Source organism: Rhinopithecus roxellana, chromosome 19 (genome assembly GCF_007565055.1).
Source record: "Rhinopithecus roxellana isolate Shanxi Qingling chromosome 19, ASM756505v1, whole genome shotgun sequence".
Lineage (NCBI taxonomy): Eukaryota > Metazoa > Chordata > Mammalia > Primates > Cercopithecidae > Rhinopithecus > Rhinopithecus roxellana.
Window position 1 is genome coordinate 17552932 of NC_044567.1, and position 18246 is coordinate 17571177.

Sequence of the window (18246 nt, forward strand, 5' to 3'; positions counted from 1 at the left end):
GTTTGGATTTGTTTGCCACAAAATCGCCATTGAGTGTTGGGCCCAATATGGCAGTTGGCTTGGTTGCGGCAGATATAAAAATAAATACCCCTTTATTTATTGAATAAGTAGATTTCATCATGACATGGGAGATGTCTCCAATAGCCCAGGGTTTGGCCCCGAGTGGGTGGTAACACAGGTGACTCTTAGCTCTGGCTTTCAGTTTAAGTCCTGCAAGAGAGGCCAGTGTAGGGATCATAGCCCCAAAGAACCCCCTTCCCAGCTATGCCTGTCTGCTATGAGTCACCTCCATGAGTCACCTGCCATGAGCCCTGGGAGAATTGGTGCCCCCAGGGGAGATGGCCCTCTCGAGGAAGGCTAGGGCAAGTGCCCCAAAGATTTCTTGGGTGCAGTAGCACTCCCCTCTTCCCATGCCAACGTCCTTTTCATTCATGAAGGACTTGTCCTGCCAGGAGCCCAAGCAGCACTTTCCTGGGAGGCCTCTGCTGTCTGATTATTGAGCTGCACTGGTGGCCACAGTGGGGTCCTGGGGCCCCTGAGAGCCTCTGGGTTCTTTTGCCTCAAAGTTGACACAGAGCACATCTGGCGTGTCATGATGGGTGCACTGATGTGTTATTTAATTATCCCAACACCCTGCTTAATAGAGACCATTTTCCCCATCTCACAGTTGAGGAAGCTGGCACTCAGTGGTACAGAAACTCACCAGGGTCCTAGAGACACAGAGGAGCAGAGCCAGGTGCCCCTCCACACCTGACACTGAGTCCTCTGTCACCAGGGTCCCAGAGCCAGAGAGGAGCAGAGGTGGGTGCCCCTCCACACCTGACTCTGAGTTGTTGGTCTCAACCACTTCTCTCTCCTTCTTGGAATGCCTGGATTCAGGCACCTGGCCAAGCCCTTTCACCTTCTGAAGCTCCAGTCTCCTCCTTTTGTGAAATGGGAATAACCCATGTGCTGCTTGCTGGCACAAGTAGTTGTGAAAGTCAAGTGCTTAGAGGCCGGGGTGGAGGAAGAAAAATTAACAATTTCCCACCTCTCTCTTGCCCTCAGCTGCTGTTAATCCCAGGTGAGAGCCAGACCCAGGAGAGGCAACTAGAGAGGCCTGTACACAGGGCAGCTCTAAACAGCCTCCTGGGGAGTGAAGGAAAGCTGGAATCGGCTGACTAGAGGCAGTTTTCTGAATCAAGAGAGGGAGCGGGAGTCAGCCCAGAGCTTAGAACAACCAGCCTGACAGAGCTGGGCCAAGTGTCCTCCTTCCATCCCCCAAATTGGTACCAAGTGTGCCCTCCCCAGGAGGGCCAGGAGGAAGTGAGGCTGGAGTGGATGGGGAGCAGAAGGAGGGTGGACTGGGCTGCAGGAGCCTGCTGGAGGTACCTGAGCCTGGCAGCTTTCTTCCTGGGCTTTAAGAACCACAAGGAGCCATTAGCTGCTGTCACTACATCTTCCCCAGACTCTCCAGAAACCCCTTCTCAAGATTTCTCTTTTTCTTCCTCCCAAATCTCATGTCAGTTCCTGGGCTGTAGCCAGAATATTCTAAAGCCTAGAAAGAAAAGGCTGTTTCCTTTACTAAACCCAGCTTCAGCTCCTACAGACTGGGAGAGGGCTACCTTGGTTCAATTCTACCTCTGGGAGTTCCTCCTTGTACGTGCATGGAAGCCTAGTGATAGGGTAACCCTGAGTTAGAGCAGCTCCCCAGGGCTTGGACTCCAAGGGCTGGCCCCAGGGGTATGGGTCTATTTTATTCTGTTTCTTAACCCAGACAGTTGTTTGGACTCTGACTCGGTACCCACTGCCGCCCCGACCTCTACCCTGGCCGTGATGGATTCTGTGTGCTTTCAGTTGGAATTGGCTCTATAAGTTCTGCCCATCAAAGATAGGTGCAGTATTCAGAAGCCAAAGTTCCAAACAGCATTAAAAACCCATGCCTTTCAGAGAATCTTTTGACTTCTTAACCCATTTATGCCGGAGGTTGCACGTTTTTGAATTTTTGCAGTCAGACCTTGGCGATGACCTTGAGCAGTAGGATATAAATAACTCCCATGTGCTTAGCATTCCAACAATGGAACACTAGGCATAAGTGAGTTGTCATCTAAAACAGGGGTCCCCAACCCCCGGGCCACTGACAGGTACCAGTCCACTTGGCCTCTTAGGAACCAGGCCACACAGCAGGAGGAGTGCGTTTATAGCTGCTCCCCATTGCTCGTGTTACCGCCTGAGCTCCCCCAGCTGTCAGATCAGCAGCGGCGTCTAATTCTCACAGGAGCACAAACCCTGTTGTGAACTGCGTACGCGAGGGATCTAGGTTGTGTGCTCCTTGTGAGAATCTAATGCCTGATGATCTGTCACCATCTCTCATCACCCCCATATTGGACTGTCTAGTTGCAGGAAAACAAGCTCAGGGCTCTCACTGATTATACGTTATGGTAAGTTGTATAATTATTTCATTATGTATTACAATGTAATAGAAATAAAGTGCATGATAAATGTAATGCACTTTAATCCTCCAGAAACCATCCCCCACTCCCTGTCTCTGGAAAAATTATCTTCCTTGAAAGCAGTCGCTGGTGCCAAAAAGGTTGGGGACCACTGTTCTAAACCATTGTTTATTTTCTTAAATAAACTTTTTACTTCGGAATAATTTTAGATTTACAGAAAAGTTGCAGGGATGTACAGAGAGTTCTCGTATGTACCCCTCACCCAGTTTCCCCATCATTAACGTTGCCATGACCAGGGTGCCTTTGTCAAAACTGAGGAAATGACACTGGTATATTACTATGAACGAAACTCCAGACTATTTAGGTTTCACCAGTTTTTCCTTCACTGTCCTCTCTCTTTTCTAGGATGAATCCGGGGCACCACATGGTTTACATTATTTTGATTTGTCATGTCTCCCCAGTTTCCTCTGCTCTGTGACAGTTTCTCAGTCTTTCCTTATTTTTCATGACCTTGACACTACTTTGTTTTTTGGAAGTGAGCCCTCCCTTAGGATTGGGGGGTATGGGGGGTAGGTGGGTTAAGCTCCATCTCCTCTGGGGGTATATCTACACAGATTATTGGGAACTTTTCTGTAGGAAAGAATTATCTTTTCTCTTCCATTTATTTATTCATTCAGTCATTTATTTATATCAGTATGGGCTCATGTCTTTTTCTTTTACACATTGGTTTCTAATCCAATACTACATGATTTTTTTTGTTGCTCAAGTTCTTCCAGCTTTGGCCATTGGGAGTTCTTGCAGGTTTGTTCCTGCATCCTGTGACATGCCTCATCCTTCAGTTTTGTTTGGGGTGTGTGTGTGTGTGTGTGTGTGTGTGTGTGTGTGTGTGTGTGTGTGTTGAGCACTTCCTTTGCTTTCTGATACTATGGTATGCTGCAGCCCCCTCTTTTTTTTTTTTTTTTTTACTAACCCCACTTCTAGAATCAGTTATTTCCCCAGGGAGCCTGGTGAGTCATTTGCTCTGCTTTGTTTTGTTTTGCTTTTATTATTTTTATTTTGTAAAACTGTGTTGAAATACACATAACATAATTTACCATTTTAATCATTTCTAAGTTTACAGTTCAGCGACATTAAATACATTCACATTGTTTTGCGACTGTCAACACTGGAATGTTTTCATCTTCTCAAATGAACCATTGGCTTTATTAGAAGAGATGTGTTTATCATAGGGGGTAAAATGAAACGAAGAAAATAAAGTGAAAGACAATTGCTGCATGCCATTTCCCTGAAGCCTGCTCATCTTTCTGGACATTTTCTAGCCCTCACATTCCTCTGCGTGTTGTCTCTTTTGTACACATGAGGTCAGGCCAGACATTTGGTTCAGGAACCTGCTCTTTCCCCTTAATGACCTATATTGCCATGGTTACAAGCACTGCTACCAAGAACATCTTTGTGCACTTGTGTATTTCTACAAGGAAAAAATCCTAGAAGTGAACTTGCTAGGCTGGATTTTAATGAATGTTGCCAAAGTGTCTTTTAAAATACAGTAAGACAATAAAAGCAGTCTTTTCCTTCAACAGTTATTCATTCATTCATTCATTTATTTTGAGACAGGGTCTTGCTGTATTGCCCATGCTGGAGTGCAGTAGTGTGATCCCAGCTCACTGAAGCCTCAATGTCCTGGACTCAAGTGATCCTCCCGCCTCGCCTCCCAAGTAGCTGGGACTGCAGATGTGTGCACCATCACACCTGGCTATATGTATTTTTTAATTTTTTTGTAGAGACAGGATCTCTCTATGTTGCCCAGGCTGATCTTGAACTCCTGGGCTCAAGCGATCCTCCTGCCTCAGCCTCCCAAAGTCCTGGGATTACAGACGTGAGCCACCATGCCTGGCCTGCTCAACTTTTTAATGAGACTCTCATTTCAGGTGTACCTGGAGATAGTAAACTGCATGTATACCTTTTCTAAACTTGTACTTGGCTGGGTGGTAGTTAAGACCCCCAGCTCATCCCTGTTCCTGTCCTTGTATGTTTCCCAAGAAATTGCGTAGGTCTATGCCCACAGAAGAAGACTCAGAGTCTGAGGAGGGAGCAGCGTCCCTGGGTGTGTGGAATGGTCAGTGTGGTGCAGGGCCCAGATTCCAGCCTGCCCTAGTCCTGCCTCAGGAATCCCTCTAGGGTGCCCAGGCCTTTATGGGTTGGTGTGGCCTCTTCTATGTCCAGAGGACACCTGTATTTTCTCCCTGGCTGTCCTGACTTAGTGCCTTAGCCCTCCTGTTGTTTAGGAAGCTAGAGAGCCCCCAAAGGGCCAACAGGAGAGCCTGGCTCACACAGAGGGGGAGGAGTGCTAAGGTCCTGCCAGTGCCTCCATGGGACAGCCCAATCCAGGTCTGCAGGGGAAGAGACTTCCCTTTGTCAGGCTTCGGGAGGGACCTAAAACCCAACAGGATCTCCAGAAGCCTGGCCCAGGGGGTGGGGATAGGTCCTTGGGGGTTTCTGTGGGGCAGCTGGTCTGGCTTGGAGGATATTAGAACTGGACTCTTCTCTGCCTGACCCTGAAGTTTGGCCTGGAGAGAAGTCTCCTCCAAGGTAGCTCAGACTGCAGAGATTGGCACCCTTAAGGAATAGTTCCCCGTATGTGTGAGAGACGTTGGACCAAAAGACACCACCAGCATCAGGAGGAGTCCTGGGGGGGATAGAGGAGGCCAGGAAATCATTGCATCTATCCCCTCTTTCCAGGCAAGAATTAGACATAGCACACTCACTTGGCTGCTGGTGCCCACTGTGGTGGGCACTGCAGGGAGGTAACCCTGCCTCCCAGAACCACTGTCCAGTGGAAGCAGGATGGACCTTCATGGCCGTGGCCATGGTTGACCTAGGCAGGACCTGAGATCCTATGGGTATCTAGAATGGGCCTATCTGCCTTTTACACAATGTGAGATCTTGGGCAAGTGACTTCATCTCTCTGGGCCTCAGTTTATGCATATGAGAAATGACAGATTAAGTGACCTTTTAAGTCCTTTCCTCAGATGGCTGCTGCTTCTGGACAGTAAAGGAGCCTAGAGTAGGAGGAGTTCTGTCAGGTGAGGTGGTTTGGAGAGACCATGTGGAGCTGCACCTTCCCCAGAACCCTCCAGATGGTAGCTTTGCCTTGCCTCTCGGATGTGTCTGCCCTCCTGTAAGTTGTATACCGTGCTCTCTTCGAGGTGTTTCATCATGTGCTTTTCCCACTGGCTCCTGTGTAATGTTTGTGTGCAGCGGTTGGAGCTCTGCCACACAGATCATGGGGTGATGTTTTTACTCCTGTGCCCTCTGCCCCTGAGTCAGGCTTTTCTCCCTTGGATTTTGGGCAAAGCTTCCTTGTGTGTCTTCGCCCATTTTTTTTTTTCCTTTAGCCCACAGAAGATGTGATCAGCTATCCACTGTTACTGAGAGATGGGAGTTTTAAAATTTTCAACACCAAACAAGTACAGAAGTGTTAGAAAGCAAGCAAAGGCCCTCCTCCTCTTCCACTTCGCGGGGGTAATACCTTGTTAACAGGTCGGTGGGTGCATCTGCCAGACCTCTTCATGCATTTTATAGTCACTTAAAATGATGTGCAAATTTACTCCCTTCTCTCTTTTTTGTTTTTGTTTTTGTTTTTGTTTGCTGAAATGGGATCATATGATAGATATCATTTTGCAGGTTTTCAGTCTTAACGTCATCTCTGTTACCCACAAAAATTCATGTTACTCTTCTTTAACAGTAGAGTAGTAAGAGATACAGTTTCTTCAAGGTGTGATATGAATGCCTGTGTCTGAGGGGTACCCACCTGCTTACATACACACGCACACAGTGACATCAGGCATCTTGGTGGTTCAGATGACTCAGCACCTGAACGAAGATGAGCGCCCGTGCCAAGAAGAGGCTAGGTGCCCAGATGTAATGCCTGACACATGGGAGGCCCTGGCAGATACTTACTGGGTGAAGGAATGTACCGAAGTCACTGCAGGATAGCGGTCGGGGATGCCAGACTTGAAAACAGGTCTCTTTGAATATCTGTCTGTCTGTCTGTTTTTCTGTCTGTTTTTTTTTTGCTTTGGAAGGGAACAAAATCCATGAAGTGTGCCTGTTTCCTTTTGCTAACCTGGCAGTGCTGAAGGACCCCAGCATCTGTGCAGTCAGTGTCTGAAGATGATCTGCCCAGGGCTGCCCCTGAGGCGTCCTGGGGGGACTGTGTGTGGTGGGATTTGTCCCTTCGGTCGCTTCGAGTTCTCTGCTGACCTTGACTCTTCATGGCTTCATGACTAGGACTTTGATTTTTCCCTGAGGAAAACACATACACACATCGTTTGTGTGTGCAGCCATCTGTGTGTATAATCTCCTCCTTCCTTTACCATATTGCTTTCCTAGGGGCCATCCCTGCAGGGTTATCTAAATACCATTTCAGCTTTTGTCTTTTGGTTGGATAGTGTTTGTGGTCTTAAAATTTCCAGGAAATAATGCCTTTTCTACTAGAGGAAGAGAGAGGGGATAGACGTGGATGTGGTCACACAGCACGGCAGCTGCATTTCCAGGTTCTTGGTGTGGCTGAGGTGGCCCTGCGTGGGTTTCTTTCTGTTCCCACCTGAGTCAGATGTCAGCCCTGTGCAGCTCCAAGCCCCCTCGGTGCTGCATGTCTGACCTTTGGCTCCTTTTTCTCTGTCTGTAGATGTTGGAGACAGAACTTGGACGATGCCTCCATATGTTTGCCCAACCATTAGACCTTCATCTAGAGCAGCCCTGTTCAAAACGCTCTGTGTTGTCCATTCAGTGTGGCAGTTATTAGCCACATGTGGCTTGGGGACACTTGAAATGTGTGTAGTGCAACTGAGAAACTGAAATTCACGTTTTATTTTATTGTAATGAATTTTAATTTGAATAGACATCTGGCTATGACTGCATTGGCCAGGGCCCTGTGGTGAGAGCTGGGATGCTGAAGTCACCTTCCTCTGCCCCAGGAGTGCACAGACTGGGGTGAAACAGGAAGTGAGAGCCCCAGATGCCCTGATGGCTCCAGGATGGGATCTGTTGTTTCCAGTGGGCCGACTCGTCCTGGGTAGTCAGGGAAAGACGGATGTCCAGGAAGGCAAGAGCACACCAGGCGGAGGGGACAATATCTGCAGAGACCCTGAGGAGGAGGAAATCAGAGTCATCCTCATCGGAAGCGCATGAGGAGGAGTCTGTGAGGAGGCTGGCAGGAAGCCGGGGTGGATTCCTGCAGCTCTCCCTGTGTGCAGTGTAGGGGTTGGGGCTCCTCTTGGGGGATAATGGAAGCATGTGTGAGAGAGGGGGAGGAATTCCAAATGAACATTAGAATTGTTTAAAGGAAAATAAAACTCCTACCAAGAAGGCTGCATTCACATGGGAATGGGCTGAGAGTGATGGGGTGAGGAGCGCTGCCTCCCTCATGGCTGGAGGGTGGAAGGGCTGGGGATAGGAAATGAGATGGGAGCGATCTCAGAGGCAGGGCCCTGCCCCACTCCCGGTCATTTGGAGTCGCACACTGTGGCTGTTTCTAGCTGCCCCCTGTCCCACAGGTTACATCTAAAAGTCACAGCTTCATGTTCTGGCTGCAGCTGGGGAAATGATTTCAAAGCCTGCTGGCATGGAGCCATTCTTTTTTCTTTAGCAATTTCCCGGTTGGAAGTTGTTGAAAGGAAGTGGCAAGCGCTGCCTGAGCAGTTCTAGCTGGGAGAGGTGGGTGCTGCAGAGTCTGGGATTCCAGGGTGAAAGCCACAGATTCCCCTGAATAAGCTCTTACTGCTGGTGGTTCCTGAACTGAAGATGCAGGCAGATCTGGTAAGGGGATTTTTGTTGTGATCCTGACTGGGCATGTTTCTGTTTCCCCTCTCCTCTATCCTTGCGTTCCTGTGTTTAAGACGAAGCCTTCTCCCAGGGATGGGAGAGAAAGCTACCTGACTCCAGCCACCATTTTGGTTTCCCAGTGGCTGAGGGTGGCTGGAGCTCTGTGTGGACACCAGGAGTGTAGGCTGTATGAGGCAGGAGGATGTGTGAGACCTAACCAGGAAAGCGAACCCTGTGTTTGGCTCCTGGGGTGCAGCTTGAGTCGGCATGACTATGGCCCTCATTCCTAGCCTCTCCTTCCCACCCCTCCTCCTGTCCGCCCCACACTCTCTCTTTGAGAGCCAGAGGCCCAGCTGTTCTTACAACCTTGCTCTTTGGCAACTGGGAGCCTCCCCAGGAAGCAGCACACACCCTCACCCAGCCTCCTGGAGGGATCTGTGCTGATGTGTCAGCCCAGCAGCACAGGGCTGCCTTGGTACCAGCCCAGCGGGGGCTGGGCCACACAGCTCTCCACTTAGGATGGGGAAATGGAGGCAAGTGGTGGACTGGCATGCCTGAATCACCCAGCCAGTCAGGAGAGGAGCTGAAGTTGGAACATGGAAGGAAGGGGCAAGCTACAAGGCCAGCATTGTATAGATGTTATCCTGTTTCATCCTTATCACTAGGGCAGGAGAGAGGGAGATCTGATGATCACCTGCAAGCTGATGGCAGGATGAGGATTCAAACCCAGGTCCTTGTACTTCCTTCTCATACATAATTTTGTCATCTAATATCTTACCCAGAATAGCGTAGTCTGGGGCTACTGTATGGTATGTAGTTGTGTAAATGAATTGACTGCCTCCCTTTGTGTGTGTGCGCATGTCTCTCTCTCTCTCTCTCTCTCTCTCTCTCTCTCTCTCTCTGTCTTCCCCCCTCATTTCTTCTTTCCTTTACATTCACTAGTTACTCATAGGCACCCATTGATCACTTACCTTTTGCCTGCTACCTTGATTAATTATCACAGAGGATTAATTGATGAGCAAAATAGTCTGTCCTGGACGCTTACCTCTAGTGTGATGCACATGTCTGCAAATAACCAGGGTGCACAGCTGACTGGTGGCCCCAAGGAGCGGGGAAGGGATGAAGCATGGTCAGATACAGAGCTGAGGTCCTACTTCCATTCAGTTATTTATTCACTCACTGAGTGTGTATTTAGCACCTGTTGTGTGCTTGGCACTGTTCTAGGCACTGACCATGAGTTCCTGTTCTTCTGCAACTGGCAGACATCACTTTCTCCAACAGATGAAGTCATTAATTTTTCTGATCTTGAGCCAAAGGTACCCACTTTTCAGGGTAGGGGTTCCCCTGGTTTCATGAAATCTGAAAACTCATGAGCATGAATGTCCCGCTTAGTCCTGTACTGCTTGGTATTTGTTTGTCTGTTGTTTATTTGTGGCAGGGTCTTGCTCTGTCTCCCAGGCTGGAGTACAGTGACTCTATCTTGGCTCACTGCAGCCTCTGCCTCCTAGGTTCAAGTGATTCTCCTGCCTCAGCCTTCTGAGTAGCTGAGACCACAGGAACGTGCCACCACACCCAGCTAATTTTTGTAGTTTTAGTAGAGACGGGTTTTTTCCATGTTGGCCAGGCTAGTCTTGAACTCCAGTCCTCAAGTCCTCCCAAAGTGCTGGGATTACAGGTGTGAGCCACCAGGCCCGGCCTTGCTTGGTGTTTTTCATCAGTCCTCTGGATTTCTGGGCTGCCAAGTCCAGTGAAAACTGACTAGACTAGAAGCACCATGCTGGCAGGGACCTTTCTATTTCGTTCACAGCTGTATCCCCAGTGCCTGGCATGTGGTGGGTGTTCTTGTTGAATGACTGGATTCAAATAACATTATCCAAAGAATTTTGGTCTCTTGGGCCAAGGCATCTCAGGAGCTCTCACCTGGGCCAGTGAAGGTTGCATTACAAGGATCTTTGGGGAGGGTGAAGACGAGGTGGCTGCTGGTGGCCTGCCGAATCCCAGGGCTCCCAAGCTGCCTCGGGCTTCTGTTGGTAACAGAACTTGAGCAGGACTGTGTGCCTGTAGCCCTGCCATGAGATGGCTTTGGTATTGTGTGGGCCTGAGCCCCCTCTGGGGACTACCTGGCTTCCGAATGGTCAGCTTGTGTTTGTTCCCACCTCCTCCTAGGACCACCTCAAAGGCAAGATTGCTCTAGAACAGATCTGACTATGGCCAGATATCACTGGGAAACATTTATGTCAACACTGCACTGTTTCAAATATTGTAAAGCAGCAATCTCTTATTACCCTTCTTTAAAAAAAAACAGCACATAAATTTCAGTGGCCTCTGCTCCTAGCTATGTACCTTTGAGGGAGGCCACAGGATTGGAAAACAAAATTGTTTGAGTGTCACCTCTGGAAGTAAATGGCCTTGGAGGCAGACAAAATTTTGACAAAATTCTTCCTTTGCCACTTGCCAGCATTGTGACCTTGGACAGGTCCCTTGACTTCTCTGAACTGCTCTTGCTGGAAACCTGAGAGTCGTTTCCAACTCATTCTGCTTCCTCAATGTCCACGTGGAATCAACTAGCAAATCCTACTGGCTCTATGTCCGAGTATGGGTCTCAAGTCCTTCTGCGTCTCTTTTCCATCACTGCCACCTCCCTGGTCCTGACTAGTCCTTGGACTGTTGCAGTTACTTTCCCCTGTTGCTCTCTATACCCACTCTTTACCCTTTTCATTTCATTCTTTATGAGCTAAGAGCAGTTTTAGCAAATCTGGTTATCTCACTTTCTTACTTTTTCTTTTTCCTTTCTCCTTTCCTGTTTCCTTTTTTTTCCATTTTCCTTTTCTTTCTCTTGCTGCCCAGGCTGAAGTGCAGTCGTGTAATCATGGCCCACTGCAGCCTTCAACTCCTGGACTCAAGCTATTCTCCTGCTCCCCAGTAGCTAGGACTACAGGTGTACACCACTGTGCCCAGCTGTGTTTTTGTTATTTAGTTGAGATTGGGTCTCGCTCTGTTGCCCAAAGCTGGTCTCAAACTCCTGGCTTCAAATGATTCTCCCACTTGGCCTCCCAAAGTGTGAGGATTACAGGCATGAGCCACCGAGCCTGGCTAGATAGTTCTGAGTTAAAGAATCTGAACGATTAACACAAAATCCAAACCCTTCACCTACCTTTGAGGCCCCTTAAGTATTCAGCATCTGCCACCTTCTTCCACGTCATCTCCTGCCTTTCCTCACTCTGCCGCCGGCAGGAGAACACATCAAATGGTTTCCTGTCTTAGCCCAGGGCCTTGGTATGTTCTGTTTCCTTTGCCTGGAAGTTGCTGTACCCTTGTGGCTACTGCCATCTCATCCTCTGACCGGGGCTTAGAGGTCAGCTCTTTAGAGAGGCCACCTTGTCTAAGCTTAGCGGCCTGCTATACCTACCACTTTATCTCAGCATGCTCTTTCCTTTTAAGCACTTATTCACAACTTCAGTTACGTATTTTAGCTATTTTTTTATTTGTCCAGTTGGTGGTATTCAGTAGCATTTTTTTTTTTTTTTGAGACGGAGCTTCACCCTTGTTGCCCAGGCTGGAGTGCAATGGCGCGATCTCGGGTCACTGCAACCTTCACCTCCCAGGTTCAAGCTATTCTTCTGCCTCAGCCTCCCAAGTAGCTGAGATTACAGACACCCGCCACCATGCGCGGCTAATTTTTTTGTATTTTTAGTAAAGACGGGATTTCACCGTGTTGGCCAGGCTGGTCTTGAACCCCTGACCTCAGGTCATCTACCTGCCTCAGCCTCCCAAAGTGTTGGGATTATAGGCGTGAGCCACCACACCTGGCCTTCAGTAACTATTTGTTGACTGGATGGGATGGATAGATGGACAAATGGAAGAATGACATGGCACTGGGGCTCATAGTAAGTACTTACTTAATTGAAGTTATTATATTCTTCTGTTCCTAGTTAGAACTTTTTTCAAAGCAAGTTCAGATACCTGTTGGCTTAAAACAGAGACTTACCAGTTTAGGCAATACAAATCCAAGGAAGTCTGGATGCAGGGGCTCAGGTGATGCCATTAGGATGTGCCAGTGGGAAAGGCTTGCTCCACATGGCAGGTATGAAGGGCACAGGCAGCTGAGCCTCACTACCTTTTGCTGTAGTCATGGTTGTCCATGAGGGGCTGTTTCCCTTGGCTGAAACATAGCTGAAAAATCGCAGAGAAGGCTCTGATTGACTTGGCTTTGACCACATGCTCATACTGTAACCAATCACTGGACTAAGAAGATGGAAGACCCTACCCCCACCCCCACCCCCACCCCCAATAGGCTCAGAAGGTTTAGCCTTGGTGGAGAGGCCAGGCCTGGGGGTCAGGGCCACCTGTAGTCAGGAAATGGATTCTTGGAGGAAAGACAGCCCTGATAACAGAAGGCAGAGACCTGTAGAAACTTTTCCTCCCTCAGAGATGATTTGTCAGAGGCTTTGCAGCTCTGCAGGAAGGGTCTTCAGAGATCATGTTTCTAGAATCCAGTAGGTGAGCCCACCCTCCAGTTTTTGTTTTTAAAAACATTTCTCATTTCCCTCACTATGAAATCAATGTTTTTTTTAGAAAATAATAGGCAAAGAAAACCCTGCTCAGAGACAACCATTGGCTCTTAGCTTTTTTTTTTTTTTTTTTTTTTTTTTTTTTTTTTTTTTTTTTTTGAGACGGAGTCTTGCTCTGTCGCCCAGGCTGGAGTGCAGTGGCCGGATCTCAGCTCACTGCAAGCTCCGCCTCCCGGGTTTGCGCCATTCTCCCGCCTCAGCCTCCCGAGTAGCTGGGACTACAGGCGCCCGCCACCTCGCCCGGCTAGTTTTTGTATTTTTAGTAGAGACGGGGTTTCACTGTGTTAGCCAGGATGGTCTCGATCTCCTGACCTCGTGATCCGCCCGTCTCGGCCTCCCAAAGTGCTGGGATTACAGGCTTGAGCCACCGCGCCCGGCCGGCTCTTAGCTTTTTAGGTGTCTTCTTAATATCCAGTAATTTACATATATGTTTATTTTCAAAGTGTGTAAAGTATAGAAATTACAGAAAACAATAACAGCTACCATTTATTATGGTTTGCACTGTAATCTTACTATTCAAAGGAAACACTGTAAACCATTTGATGCATTTCCTTCCAGTCAACCAACTTTGCTAGGCTTCTCTTTTTCTTTTTCTTTGTAGTTTATTTATTAATTTATGCTGTAATTCTTTAGCAGGCACTCCCATTGTGCCTGGGACTGAACTGTGAGCTTTACGTGGAATCTCATTCAGTCCTCCCAGTAACTGTATGAGGAGGCAATGCTTTTATCCTCAATATAAAATAGAGATGGATAAACTACGTGCAATTGTCACTTGCCTGAGGTCACCTAAATGTTAAGTGGTGGAGCTGGGATTCATATCCAGGAGTGGGTTATGAAATACACACACACTCTCTTTCCCTCTCTCTCTCTCTCTAAATGGTCTTAGGTAGGACCATGTCATACATGCCCTCTGAAATGCCTGAGCATCTTGCCTTTTTAATTTTATTACATTTATTGTTAGTATATTTATTTGTTTTTGAGATGGCATCTCACCCTGTCACCCAGGCTGGAGTGCATTGGCACAATCTTGGCTCACTGCATCCTCCATCTTTTGGCCTCAAGCAATCCCCTTACCTTAGTCTCCCGAGTAGCTGGGACTATACGCGTGCCACCACACCAGGCTAATTTTTTTGTATTTTTGGTAGGGACAGGCCTTTGCCATGTTGCCCAGGCTGGTCTCCAACTCCTGAACTCTAGCAATCTGCCTGCCTCAGCCTCCCAAAGTGTTGGGATTACAGGTGTGAGCCACCGCACCTGGCCACTAATTATTACTTTAAAGTAGCATTCTGTAAAGCTAATTATGAACATCCATTGTAGGAAAATTTAAAAATACAGAAAAGTTTGAAAATAAAATAAAACCCCCACATAAGCCTGCCAGCCACTGATAGCACTTAACTCTTTCTACATTTATTTTTTCATTTGCGTGGACTCAGGTTCACGGTTTCTGGTGTAGACCTCTAGGAGTTTTGACAGCCGAGCATCCTTTTGAAGGTTGTCCCACAAGCCATCCCAGGCATCTGCTGCAGTTCATAGGGTTCTTCCTGTCAGTCTCCACACCACCTACCCGAAGCATGTGAGAAGCTGCAGGGGCTTGGGGGCAGTTGGAGTTCATGTGGGTGTGGGGGTTCCCCAGATGATTCATTGGAAGGAAGGAGATGACAGTGTTCATATTGACTCAGGTCCTACTTTTTGGAGGGAGGTGGCAAGACAGGAAAAACCTCTTGGTGGCCTGGCATCCTGGACATCCTGGGTGCCTGGTCCCTAGCCCCTGCTGCAGGGCCTGCTGGAGTCTGCATGTCTCCCACCCAGCATCTGCCCTGGGAAGTATGTGCTGACTCCCCAGCTCCCAGGCACAAACTATTTTTGGCTGCAGTGACTGTTCACTACAGTCATGAAAACAGAAACCCCTCTCCCTGCCTCCTTCTGCCCTGGGACACTGCAGTGGGGGCCAGGGCTGCCAGGGACCCTGGGCTCGGACCCCTTGCCGTGTATCAGCCTGTGGAGCTGGGTGACGGCCAAGGTGTCCAGGGGCACAGGGCCCCCACCTCCGGAAATGCCAAGAGAAGCCCGAGGCGTGAGCCCACCTGGGCTGGAGGATTACGAAGTAGGCACGGGGGTCGGTGTAGGAGGCCATTCCACAGCTCCCTGGAGTTGAGTCTGTTTGCTGGGCTCTGAGTCCCTGCTTTACTAACTGGCTGCAGAACACATATGGAGAAGTCTCATGTTGGGGCAGACTTCATTCGCTGTTTCATGACTTCATTCGCTGTCTTCTGTGTGATAAATTCACTAGGGATCAGTTAGAATCTTCCTGAAATAGATCCTCCCCATCCTTCTAGTGAATAATGTTTGGTCATTTCCTGCTTTTGAGTAGGACACGTGCTTGTTCTGAGCATGCTGCTTTTTTACAGGGAGCTTAAGAACATGGAGCTATATGGGCTGATCCAGCCCTACCTCTCTGTGCTTCTGGTTGACCAGGCCAGGGAGGCCGATGGTTATAGAGACTGGGAGTGCTGACTTTGGGGTCACACAGACCAAGATCCAGGCCCTGTTACTCAGGGCTTGCGGTGTCTTAAGGTGAGTAAATTAGTCTTTATGAAGCTCAGTTCCTTAGCTACCAAGCTGTTGTGCCCAGGCTACTTACAGAGTGGTGATAATACCAATAGTTGTTATTTTTATGATTAGACTGATTGTGAAAAGGGGAAATATGTCAAGAAGCTGTGTAAGAATCCGTGCTCCATGGCCCTGGGTGGGTCTCAGGCTGGGCGTTAGGGTGTCACTGGTGACGTAGGATCTGTTTCTTCCTTTCAAAAAGAAGAAAAGTGCATTGTCACCAAAGTGGGGGTGGGGCTCACATCTGTAATCCCAGCACTTTGGGAAGCCAAGGCAGGAGGATTGCTTGAAGCCAGGAGTTCGAGACCAGCCAGACTGACATAGTGAGACCTCGTCTCTTTTTTTAAAAAAGTGGTAGTGGGTAGGAGTGGGCAAGAACATGGACTTGAGGAGTTCCACCCATCTGCCACCTTCTAAGCCACTGAGGCCTAGGGCCTGGCTAGGCTTCAGGTGAGACCACGAGCCCAGAGCCTCATTGCTTCTGGATTGCACAGGGCTCTGGGCCCACGAGGCACTCATGTGGCTTGGCATCCCTTAGGCAGAGGGAGGTGATTCTCAGGGCAGACCTCAGGGAGATCTTGACCTTGGCTCCCTTCTTGGACTAGCGCAGAAAACCTGGAAGGAATGAAACCTTTGCACTTGGGAATGCCTGCTGGAAACTGGCGCGCCCTCCCAGGGGCATGGTATATCCTGGCATTGGTTACTGGCAAGTGTGTCTGGACACCTGGATCCTGGTCTTGGCACCATTGTTTGGGGTGACCCAGGGAGGTTTTCTCCTCTGTAAAATGAGTGCTGACTGGATCATCCCTAAGTTCCCTTTGGAGCCTGCCTTTGATCTCGGCAGAGAAGGGGTTTCTTCCAGACCCCTTGAAGATCCGTTGGCCCCTTTCGTGCCCCTAGAACCTGGTAGCTGTGGCATTAGTTTCCCCAGCTTCTCCCTGGCCATCTGTTCAGGGGCTCTGTTGAGCTGCCATAGCTTTGACGCCTGTTGCTGCTGTGGGGCAGGAGTTGTTTTCAAGGTTTCCGGAAAACCACAGGGGCTGCCTGAGGGGAGCAGGAGCTCCTGAGAGGCCTGTCTCCTAGTTGGACCCCCATGGGGCAGCTCCGAAACCCGACAGCTCTTGTTCCTAGGCAGAGGATCCTGGTTCTCCTCTCTCCAGCTCTGGGCTCACTTGCTATGGCCTGGCTCACCTCCCATCTGAACGGACAGACCACCCCAAAGGACAGACCTCACGTGCTGAACACTGGGGCATGTCCCTCTGATGGAGGACATCTGTGATTTGGCTCCTGGCCCCACAGGGGACCCACCAGACTCCAAGGCTGGCGCCCGAGGCCTAGTTGACAGTCTGGGTGCCGTCTGGCGCCAGGGCCCTCACTGGCTGAATTCCGAGCTCTCGCCCTATGCGTGTGGAGGAGGAGGGGAGTCGTCTGACCATTCTCTTTTTCAATGATGTGTCTGAGCAGGGGAGAATGGGGAGGGGGAGCAGTAAAGATGCCAGGGACATGGTCACACCCAGGAACCCCTGTTTAGTTCTGTCAGTGCCTTGACCCCCAGGAGAACTGGGGTCCCCCATGGGGAGTTACATCTCTAGCCACACTGGCACCCTCCTCATAGGATTACCGCATCCCAGTTTGCCGGCAACAGTCCCAGCTGAGGTCTGCTGTCAGGGCTCTGCCTTTTATAGAGGAAAAGTGTCCCTGTTGGGGGATACATCCTGTGCCTACCCTCCTCTGTAGCCCCATCCTCACCCAGCTGCCGTCCCAGAAAGGGCCTCTGACCCCAGGCCCTCAGCTTTAGCCCCTGCACATAGCCCTGTTTTGTGCAGGGAGGGACTTTCTCATTTGCCAGTCCCCTAGAAATTGAGTGTCACCCAAGGTTAACGCAGCCCTTTGGCTGCGGCTCACCCTCCCATGTCTCATCCTGACCCCACTTTTCCTTTTGAATGTTCTTTAAACATTTAAAAAATTTAATGTATTCATTTTGACTCAAGTTCTAGTGTGGATCTTGTGGATGATACTGTTTCTTTTTAAAAAAATAAAATAAAATTTTACAATCACGTATTTTGCAAAATGTTACAAAACATCCTGGGTGTAGGGAAAGCCACCCTGTAAAGGCCTCCCCATCTCCTCTCTACATTTTGGGAGTAATTGGGGGATACACCAGTGCCCAAAGCTGGAGTACCTGTGTGTGTTTCTCTAATGCAGGACACGTCTGGCCATTTTCACACAGGAGCCTGGTTTTAGAAGTGTGTGTTGATGATGCAGAGAAAGTTGACAAGATGTGGGTGTGCCCGAAAGCCTGTCCTGCTGTGTGCTGGGGGTTAGGTGGGGAGGTGGGAAAGGAGGAGGAGCCAGGCCCAGGGCCACCAGGAGGGGGAGCCCAACAGCGTTGCTGTGTGTTTGGGGGTTGCCAAACTCTGGCCCATGGGCCAAATCCAGCTCAGCACCATTTTTTGTAGAGCCTTGTGAACTAAGAATGTTTTTTACATTTTTGAACTGGCGGGAGGAATTAAAAACAACAGAATATTTCGTGATCCGTGATAGTTACATGAAATTTGTTTCAGTTATCCATAGTTAAATTTTACGGGAGCACAGCCACACCCATTTGTGTGCGCGTTGTCTGTGGCTCTTGTGGTGCCACAGCAGCAGAGTGGAGCAGTTGCAACAGAGACCATGTGGCCCACAGAGCTGAAGAGACTCTGTGTGGCTTTCAGAAAAAGTTTGCCTAGTCTCTGGATTTATAGAAGGAGGAATGGGGCCTTTCCACACTGATAGGGAGAGCAAGGAGGCAGCCACAGAACAAACTT

At 49.1% G+C, this 18246-nt stretch overlaps 1 protein-coding gene across 8 annotated transcripts in view; it reads left to right on the forward strand.

The window, feature by feature from the left end:
- KSR1 (kinase suppressor of ras 1) overlaps window positions 1-18246 on the forward strand; it is a 173213-nt gene that overhangs the window by 99408 nt on the left and 55559 nt on the right. Inside the window, exon 1 of one of the 8 annotated variants that reach the window (XM_030924041.1) lies at window positions 8109-8252. The exons of 6 other annotated variants lie outside the window; for them this stretch is intronic. In XM_030924041.1, coding sequence (XP_030779901.1) covers window positions 8238-8252 — 15 coding nt within the window. In that variant the 5' untranslated portion in view covers window positions 8109-8237. Of the gene's footprint in view, window positions 1-8108; window positions 8253-15263; window positions 15404-18246 lie in introns of those variants that run through there. One more of the 8 variants, XM_030924042.1, reaches the window with a different exon arrangement.